This window comes from Cynoglossus semilaevis, chromosome 13, assembly GCF_000523025.1.
Source record: "Cynoglossus semilaevis isolate Cse_v1.0 chromosome 13, Cse_v1.0, whole genome shotgun sequence".
Classification (NCBI taxonomy): domain Eukaryota; kingdom Metazoa; phylum Chordata; class Actinopteri; order Pleuronectiformes; family Cynoglossidae; genus Cynoglossus; species Cynoglossus semilaevis.
Genome location: NC_024319.1, coordinates 5,873,229 through 5,883,136, shown reverse-complemented (window position 1 = coordinate 5,883,136; position 9,908 = coordinate 5,873,229). Strand labels below are relative to the sequence as shown.

Below are 9,908 nucleotides of genomic sequence, written 5' to 3'. Positions count from 1 at the left end.
AAATTACATATGATTAGTTCGTTTAGTTTAAGATTAAAGAGCTTTTATTTATTCATACTACACTATGGCCATAGCAGCAAAATGCATCAAAAAGCTAGGGACATATTTGAAATATTTACATAAACAAAAGAAAAAAACATTTAAAAAAATATATACAAAATAAAGAATTTTAACCCTGTAACACACATTAAGTCATTAATGGCCCTTTCCCATGACAGTTGTGTCCATTGTAGAGGCAGCACTGTGTTCTGAGTCTGTGATTGTGGGCGGGTGGGCGTTTGGTAGCAGCAGATTTTCTTCTCACATCATGCATTAATTGTGGGATGGATTCTATCTGGTTGTATTTTCCTGTGGAGGAGAAACACAGTATGGTAACAAGACTCACTTTGAGACTCCTTTGGGATAAATTAATCATTCAACTTGACAAATCTTGTAATAAATCACAATATAAGGAGCAAAGGATCGTGTGGCAAAACGTACTAATTTTTAGTAAGGGGGGCCTTGTCACAGGTCACCTGCGTGAGCTGGCCGTTCTTGGTGAGCGTCGGAGTGTCGCTCTGCTGAAAAGTTTCCGTGGCAGATGAAATTCTTGCAAAGGATCCCTCCCTGTGGTCAAGATTATTATACTTATATTAGTTTGTAGACGTTGAATATTTTCTCACACTAACCCAGTGTTTCCCAAACTTTGTTTCTGGGGACCCATATTTTAAAAGTCACAAATCTTCGTGACCCAAGTCAATAGACATTGTTTGTAAACTCCTGGGAAAGGTTGTGAAAAAATAAAAAACCTCTTGCGACCCACCCAATGGTCGCGACCCAGTCTTTGGGAAACAATGCACTAACCTACCCATTGTTTGATTCCTCAGCCATTTTTAGACCTGGAATTTTCTTTCCGAACAGCTTCACAGCGATGGTCATGAGAAGGCCGCAGCGGTTTCTGTAGCAGCAGGTGGCGTCAACGACAAGGAAAACCACCAAGAAGATGACCATGACCACTCCAGCCACGCCGCCCTTGGTCATGGTGCTGCTCTCTGTGAGGAAAACGTCAAACATTAGATGGGTCGCAGTCCATGGTCATAATCATTCACGTGCACAGTGAGGAGGCACATACGAGGCTTTTCAGCGATGCTGAAGTCCATAATTACTGGCATAGAGGAACCGTTGGCGTTCACCGACACAACCTGCAATTTATAGTCTGACCCGAAAGCCAGGTCTTGAAGGGCAACACTGTCTGCAGTGGATGGCAGCCGCTGCTCTTTCAACTCAGCCCCTTCTTTGTCCTGGAAGAAGTGAGGAGGTCGACAGGGAAGGTGAGGACAAGGTACAAACAGATAAAATGGAGCACAGACGACCAAACACTGGGAGTCAGTTCCTTTCACCTGTTTGAACTGTACGATGTAGTACAGCACAGGACTCCCACCATCGTTCTCCTGCTTCAGAGGGATGGTAACGGAATTTTTCTCTACTTTCATGCTTTTGGGCAACAGAACTGGACTGTCTGGTTCACCTGGAGGATTAAAGCAAAGCTTTTTATTAAAACAAATGTCTTTTTTGATGTTTTAAAGAGCAATCAGAGGTAAAATATAAATAAATAAGTTAACATATATACACTGTCTACATCTTATTAGGCCCTGTACCTTCTGTAATATATACACTGTCTACATCTTATTAGGTCCTGTACCTTCTGTATTGGGATGACGATGATGAGGATGAGGATGAGGATGAGGATGAGGATGATGATGAGGATGATGATGAGGATGAGGATGATGATGATGATGATGATGATGATGATGATGATGATGATGATGATGATGATGATGATGATGATGATGATGATGATGATGATGATGATGATGATGATGATGATGATGATGATGATGATGATGATGATGATGATGATGATGATGATGATGATGATGATGATGATGAAGAGGATGATGCCAAGGACAATAACAATGATGATAAGACAATGAAAATAATGACAATTGATAAATGAGACATGAAAAACCTGAAACTCACCTTAAAATTTACACATTCAAAATATCTAAGGCCTGTTATACTCATTTCATTTTTTCTTCCAAACTTCAAACTACTAAGGCTGAAAATCTGAACACATTTGATGCATTTATAAAGATGTCTTCAAGGTTACAACACTGAAGTCAAAAAGTTCTACACTCTATACTCGTGCCAGTGGATGTGCAGTACTTACGTATTCCGAGGGTTCGAACACTTTTGATGTCTGAGAACTCTCCCACTCCCACTGAGTTCAAGGCAGCCAAACGTACTGAGTACTGAGTGTAAGGCTTGAGGCCAGTGATGACGGCACCCTCTGCAAAAGCAAGGATTAAAACGCATAAGATTCTGCACCAAGCTTTAGACTTAGATAAAAAAGAAGACAAATGTCCATTTAGGGGTTCGATATGTGACACACCTGAGACGGCCACTGTCTTCTCCATCCATTTCTCAGTTCCAATCTTTCTCCACTGCAAGACAAAATTGGTGAGTGGCGTACCTCCGTTGACTGGCAAGATTTTGAGGGAGAAATGGACTGAGGTCGGCCCAGGTATAACTGCCATATAGAGAGGAGGACCAGGCTGGGCTGTTGCACAAAAGAGAGAAGAGACAATTGTATTTAAACACACTCTACGATTTTTTTCTGTTTAAGTTTCACCACATTATTACAATTCAAAAATGGTTTTGTTATAAACTGACATAAAACACACAGACCCACTGTTGGCATGAATATAAAAATTCTGGGTTGAAAGAAAAAAAAGCAACTTGCACCACACACAAAAGCAAATAATACTTGAACATATAACAGTATAGATAAAGGAGATGTGACGTCACAAACACTTACTGAGTAATTCAAAATCCCGAGATGCATTTACTGAGGTGCTGACAGCCATGCAGGAATAAATCCCACCATCAGAGGGCACTATATCTTCGATTGTCATCACTCCGTCCAGCACACGGATGTGTCCAGAGGTCAAGTCCTGACCGGGCAAAGAGAAGGTTATTGGTTTGATCAACCATAGAGTTAAAAAGACTTTTATCATTGTTCAAAGATATGAGTGTGTTTTTTCTCTCTAAAAAAAACAAACAGTGCTTGATTTTATTTATTTATTTTTTTAAAGCTGCCCAAGGTGTATCCTGCCCTCGCCCACTGACTGCTGATTGGCTCGAGCCATTTGGGGCCAACAATGATCCCGCCTTGTTTTGTACATAGTACAATAGTACATAATATAGTTAGTCAATTGATATGTTTTATTGCACTTCTATACTCTAACTTCACCAACTAAAACTTTTATTTTGAAGTCCCAAATCTGGTCTAATTCTATTGGATGTCAGGATGGACCTCCTGACATCCTGACTTTGAAGTCCCAAATCTGGTCTAATTCTGTTGGATGACTGGATGGACCTCAAGAAAAAAAAAAACAACTAAAGGATTAAACCGTATCTTTACCAATGTGCGTCCATTGAACTTGTTGAGCCAGTGTAGCTCAGGGAGGGGATAACCAGAGACGTTACAGGAGACGGACACTTGCCCACCCACTGATGCCACCTGTCGCTCTAACGAAAGATTCACCCCTGGAGCCTCTGCAATGGAAAACAACAAACCAGAAGTCAAGAGAAAATAATGCGCAGGGAATTTACAAGAGTGACTGCTCTGATGCAAAAAGCTGAGAAGATGTCGTTACATAAAACCAACCAAAGACATCGAGCACGATGGTAGCGTTGTCCGCAGCTATGTTGCTGTTGGCAGTGCAAACGTACTCTCCGTCGTCAGCTCTGCTAACAGACAGTATGGTCAACTGGCTGCGGTCGGAGTTGAACTGATGATGTGAAGGGTCAAACGCCACAGGCCTGCAAGTAGGGAAAAAAAACTGAATTTCCTAGGACTGTCCATTCATCTTGGTTCAAATTATGAATAATTGAGATGCTATCTTAGTTCTTACAGGAACGATGCGATAAAGCGGAGTAGGAAGAAGAGGAAAAAGTTTATTAGAGGGAGACAGAGATAAAATTTGAGGAGGATAAGAGTGATGCCACATGACGTTAAGAAGACTGATAAGGTAATGTCTTTCTCTACACTTTGTATACATGTGGCGGCAAAAGGAGATCCTAATCAGTGTAATACAAAATGTATTTTAAACCTATAGGGGTATTGTCCTAGTAGAATGTAGAGTATTTAAAAGTTTGTTGTGGGTTCTTCATCTACTGTATAGAGTTGACACACTCAGCTTATGTTTCTCTATTTTAGCCTTTGTTTGAGCTGTAAGGCAGACCATAATGTAAATCAAAACACAAATATAATGTCTACTCATATTGGTTTGCAAAAAGCAAATAAAAACCACAGTGCTTACAGTGGGGTTGGATCAGCCTAAAAAAAAACTGCTGTTGTAGCTTAGAAATTTAAAAAAAAAACTTTTTGGTGTTTTGTCTCAGCTGACAGCCATTCAAACTGGGCTCTAGGTGAATCTTGGATAAGGTTTTCCAATGTGAATGTACTACAGAGCAGTGTTTCCTAAACTCTTTTTATGGGGACTTTTTAAAAGGAACAAAATTTGCAACTCAAGTCAATAGCTATAACTCCTGGGAAACATGATGCGAGACAACCCAGAAAAAAAAACACCTGCGACCCACCTGAGGGCCACGACCCAGTCTTTGGGAAACAATGCTATACGGCATTAGGTTTGGTTCTACTCTCATTTTAACACTCAGTTCACACACAATCAACACCGTATAATGGAATGCATAAAATGATGCCTTACATTGTCCAGGTGATATTAGGTGTGGGGTGACCCTCCACCAGACAAACCAGGGAGACATTTGTTTCAGGCCCAGCCCTCACTTTTATCACCTCTTCTTTAGGAAGCACTTTTGGAGGAACTGCAAGAAAAAAACAAAACAAAAAATCATGGTTTTTAAAGAATATGAACTTAACTTGGTCATAATTACAGTCTTCATATTAAAAATCTACTCACAGTTGACAACCACAGAGACATCGAGATGCTTTTGTCCAATCGATTTATTGATTTCAGCGTGACAGGTGTATGTCCCAGCATCCTTTCTTTTCACCTCCGCAAAATATAGTGTGTTGTTTGGCAAGTGACGCACGCGCAGACCTTCTGAAGAACGCATGAAAAAAAACATACAAACACAGAGGCAGACAGAAATTGGTGAGAATGGGTCACAAACACAAACACATCAATAAAATAATGTGTTTATTTGAATGTTTTGGCTTTAAATGTCACAGCTACATTTAAAAATCTGCAAATTGCTGCACTTCACACAGCACAACATTGTTCTGCACACCATTCGCTGCCCATACCTGGATTAGAAGGGATTTCTTCATTGTTCCGAAGCCAGAGAACATTCACCTGAGGCTTTCCCGTCACCAGACATGGAACCAACCCGATCTCCCCCTCCTGGAACTCATGGTATGTTTTTGTGCCGTTAAAAGATGGACCCTCTGAAAGAAATTGTGTTTAATGTTTAATCACAGGATTAAACATGTGAAGGTGTGTGTTCCAACCCAGCTGTTACACACCGTAGACAAACACCATGGACCGTGCGATGTCATTGTGGCCGTTGTCGAATTCACATTCACATATGTATGTGCCAGCGTCTTGTAGAGTTGCCGTCTTAATATTTAGGCTGGACGATAATCCATCTATGGGTTTTACAGTTTCATCATCATCAATGGTATTTCCGTCCTTTCGCCAGGTTATTTCTCCTTCTGGAGTTGCTGCAGAGAGAGAGGACGCAGGTGTAGAAGGAAATCCAGTAAAAGTGAGTGTGGAATGTGGAAAACTTTGACAATGTGACTTCTTAAAAATGAAAACAACTCACCTTTACACATCAGTAGTATCTCCTCTCCTACATGCACCTCCACTTTGCCGGGTATAATTTCCAACTTTGCATCTGGAGAAAAAGATAAGCTTTTTTTTTCCTTTTCCCATTTTTGAACAATTTGAACAATCCTATTTTTCTCAGGTGCTCGGTGTAAAGTTTTCTTTGTATCGGTCAGTTCCTGCGTTGTTTCCTGCTTTCACTCCAATCAAAATACCGTGACGTTTTCACACTCTCACTTCATTCATCATTTCGACACCATATCTTAGACGGCAAAGCTCAGAGAGCCAGATCGTACCTGTGCCGTGGAGCATCAGAGACAGCAGCAGAGAGATCAGTCTCAGGGTGGAGCGGCTCATCTTCCCACCTGGATGAAGGTACACCGAGTCGCAAGACCTCAAAGTTAACTTTAACTTTTGTGTTTGTGTTCCCAGATGCACACAAAAACAAAAGAGGCAGAGCTCAAATCCTCTTCTACAAAATGTGTAAACTGAAAATTCTGGAAGATCTGACAGTGAGAAAAAGAAAATTATTGTAATTTTATTAATTAAATCAGCCAAGTGTCACCTACAGGTGACGAGCCAGTGAAGAGCATGACAGGAGTGCATCTGTGTCAGAGGTTTTATAGGAGCATGTGAAGAGGGATGAGAGGAAATGGGAGTGGGTGGGAGACCCTCATCCCTCCTTCAACCCTAAACAGTTTCTGGGAGTAACTGCCACTAAAGTGCAGGGAAACAGGAGGTGATGACGGGAGTTGATGTTTGTCCCCAACTCACTCAGTTATCTTTACAACCTCACAATTGTCCCCATGTTCCCTTTGTCTTATAATGACCGCCCCCACAACCCCACCCACCAGTCTCTCCTGTCGTCTGTCTGTCTGCCCGACTGTCTGTCTGTGTCTTTTTTTGTTTTGTTCCCACTGTTCCTTGTATCTCATCCCTTCCACCGGAGGCAGCTCCCCACGGGGAGAGAAGATGGAGACAGATATTTCTATCATACTATCGTTTTCCTCTCTCATTTAAAAAGGACCACATTCTTGTCAGAGACACACAGTTCATATCAAGGACATTTTATTATCAGTTATATGTAAATATTATTATTGATGGTAACGATAAGTCAAAATGATGCTGAGCTGAAAGAAGCTGAAAAATTGTTAAATCGTTGGTTCATGTTTTCAAGTCATCATTTAACATTTCTGTCGTAGGTGTACAGCACCATATAAGCGTGGAGCTCAGCGATGTTTAGCCTTCCTGCCACATCAGCAGCAGCCTCTGACTGCTGGCTCTGACGCTGTCTGCAGTTCTTCAGAGTGACTCTGGCAACAAATACTACTTTAACCCTCACGGTTTTGTCTCCACTTGGAAAAACCAATAAACAGTTGTTTCTGGCCCAAATCACATGCACACGTACACACACACACACACACACACCAACATGACATCATTCCCCTTTCATCTTTGTTGTGTCAGTGCTGCTGCCTTTCAGGAGTCATTCCCCCGGGTCCTATATCGCAGCCTGCCCCTCCCACCTCCCCTTTAGATAACCTATCAGTGCATCCACACCAGAGACCATTTGGCCAATCAAAGAGCATACGGTCCAATCAGGTGAATTATCAGGAGTTGTGTGATTATGCCTCATTAGATCCGAGTGTGCCCAGAATTGAGGGCTGTTAACAAGGACCATTAACAGGAGAGGGCACGTGCTGACTCCAGTCTGCATCACATTGGTTTGGTTGGACGTGAACTTCTCTCTCCTCGACTGATCCTAATTTTAAAATTCTGTTTTCACAGTACGATCTCTCCTCGACTGATCCTAATTTTAAAACTTGTTTTCACAAGTCTGAACACAGTAACAGCAAGATCCACATTCAATGTGTGTTGGTGATTTGATCTTTTTTACTGCTTCTAAGAAAAACCTGTATGTATATAAATCCATCTTCTTCCACTTATCTGTTACTGGGGTCTCGGAGACTGCTGCCCCCGCGACCGCCATCCAAACCACACTGCACCGTACCACACCCCCTCCCCCCGAACCTTCCTGCAGGTGGTGAGTCCACTGGAAGGTACCAACCGCCCTAACCGGGGTTCGAACTTCACCAAGAGGTGAACCCTGGGGTTCCACACCAATGACAGAGACACTGCCTCTGGGCCAAAGCACCACTGCTCTAAATGTTTCCAGCATATTCTTTGTAATGAAAATTTATAATATTACTTATAATATGTTATGTTTCCAGCATATTCTTTGTAATGAAGAAAACTGCTGTGAAAATGTATAATATTACTTATAATATTTCCCCATATTTAATTCCTGTTCACACAGAGATCAAACCTGTGACATTTTCAACTGAAAGATCTGATAGTACTGGTCTGATCGTCGTATCAGTTTGTCATAATCTGAAAGATCTGATAGTACTGGTCTGATGTATCAGTTTGTCATAACCAATCAGACGCCAGTGCAAAGAAGCTAAAGAGCTGCATGTGGTTTACAGGAGCCAAAACACTCTCACACACATAAAAACGTAAAAACAAATACACAGAATATTCAGTCGTCCTCTCTTTGTCTACGTCCAGACAAATAAACCAAAATACAATTTGAAAAACCTGCACACCAGCCATACAAAGTAAACACTCTTATTTAACCGCTTTCTCACAAACTAACACAAGGTTGAAGAACATAGAAAAACAAATGAAAAATCGACACCCAGAAAGTTCACCTTTCCTCTCTTTGTCTCCCTCCGCTAAATAAACCTATCATTTTAAACATCGGTCCCTTCAGTCCCTTCCAAGACTTCCACAAACTTCCTGACACAGTCGTGGTGTTTCGCTCTCTTTCTCACAAACAAACACACAGAAAACCATTAAAAAAATAAATGTGCTGGGACTGACACCGTGCTGTAGAAGTTTATGTCACGGTGTTGACCACAGTGTTGGTCTAAACAGTCTAAACAGGTCTGTCCTCTGGACAGGTTGTTTGCTTTGGTTGGACAGATGTCAAACCATTGTCAAAATGACAAATATGATATATTTTCATAATGTATATATTTTTGTCTTTCTGCATGCATGAACATGTGACAGAAACAAACGTAACGTACACACACGCACTGACTGAAACAATGATGCTACAGCCGAAGACAGGGGGACGAGACGGGCAGGAAGGAGGGAGAGACAGACGTTTAGTCTCTCGTGACTGGAGAAGACACACCCTCACTCACACCCAGCTTTGTGCAGAAGACATCATATGTATGTGTGTGTGTGTGTGTGTGTTACCTTGGAGACACAAGACACATGGACAACGTTTGACCAAAAGATTTTGACTAAAACGTTTTATTTGAATCTCTATCAACTAACATCTTTAATTATTTATTTTAATCTTTTTGGTGTTTTTTATGCCATTTATATTATATTATATATTATATTTAGATAAACTATAAGACTTCAGTGAATAGGACATTACGGTTTTACATGTAAAAAGTTGCCACAGTGTGAACTTGCGTCAATGTTACAGTAATAGCTGCTCTTGGGATTGTTTGATTTTTTTTTTTTTCTGTGTGATTGTGCAGACGATTGTAAAATGGTCCTTGTGACTCAAATAGCAACAGGCCGGCTGCACACAAAGAGAATACTTCCTCTCTCCTCTGTTCTGTCCATTGTTATCAACGTGAAAGTGACAGCAACGTAACTGCGGGCTATATTTATCCAGCTAATATTTACACACAGGGAGGACGGTCAGGGGAAGGCCTTGAGGTTGTCTACGCCGCTCCGTACGCCAACCATTGTTGTCACATAAACAAGAGATAAACAACAATCACAGTGTGTTGTCTTCCTTCGTGCCATGTCTGCTCACATTGTGTGTTTTTACAGAGACTCTGCTGAGCCAGACTCCTGCTCCTACACATAAGGTCTGCCGGACAGTTGTTTGATCCTCCTTCTACCAAAATCAATTGATCAGTGGATCAGCCAAAAGAACACACGCCAACATGTTCCATCGGTGTGGTCCAACAGGATCCGTCTGCCCTAAAAACAATGAGAATGTTTTTTTTCTTCAAGGTACAAAAG

The 9,908-nt window shown here is 41.4% G+C and overlaps 1 protein-coding gene and 1 long non-coding RNA gene across 3 annotated transcripts; both read right to left on the bottom strand.

The window, feature by feature from the left end:
- Positions 1-26: 26 nt before the first annotated feature.
- Positions 27-676, bottom strand: LOC112487973 (uncharacterized). Its single transcript, XR_003051601.1, has 2 exons — positions 481-676; positions 27-348 (listed from the first exon to the last, which is right to left on the bottom strand). It is a non-coding gene; the product is annotated as an uncharacterized LOC112487973 (long non-coding RNA).
- A 138-nt stretch (positions 677-814) lies between these two features.
- On the bottom strand, positions 815-6,455 carry ncam3 (neural cell adhesion molecule 3). Of its 2 annotated transcripts, none has more exons than XM_025061812.1 (14): positions 6,152-6,455; positions 5,854-5,925; positions 5,552-5,749; positions 5,333-5,473; positions 4,986-5,126; positions 4,773-4,890; positions 3,710-3,864; positions 3,464-3,597; positions 2,858-2,993; positions 2,432-2,599; positions 2,210-2,329; positions 1,380-1,507; positions 1,112-1,280; positions 815-1,031 (listed from the first exon to the last, which is right to left on the bottom strand). In XM_025061812.1, exons 1-14 carry the CDS (start codon positions 6,210-6,212, stop codon positions 844-846), a joined length of 1,929 nt encoding a protein of 642 aa, XP_024917580.1. In that variant the 5' UTR covers positions 6,213-6,455; the 3' UTR covers positions 815-843. The 2 variants fall into 2 exon arrangements, with proteins under 2 accessions (XP_024917580.1, XP_008321467.1); XM_008323245.3 differs by having other exon boundaries at positions 4,986-5,129; positions 6,152-6,454.
- Between the last annotated feature and the right edge of the window lie 3,453 nt (positions 6,456-9,908).

Coding starts and splice junctions, on each gene's coding strand:
- ncam3 (XM_008323245.3), bottom strand. CDS start 6,212: ATGAGCCGCTCCACCCTGAGACTGATCTCTCTGCTGCTGTCTCTGATG. Junction 5,130..5,332: donor AGAAATCCCTTCTAATCCAG/GTATGGGCAGCG, acceptor TGCGTTCTTCAG/AAGGTCTGCGCGTGCGTCAC. Junction 3,865..4,772: donor CCTAATATCACCTGGACAAT/GTAAGGCATCAT, acceptor CCCTACTTGCAG/GCCTGTGGCGTTTGACCCTT.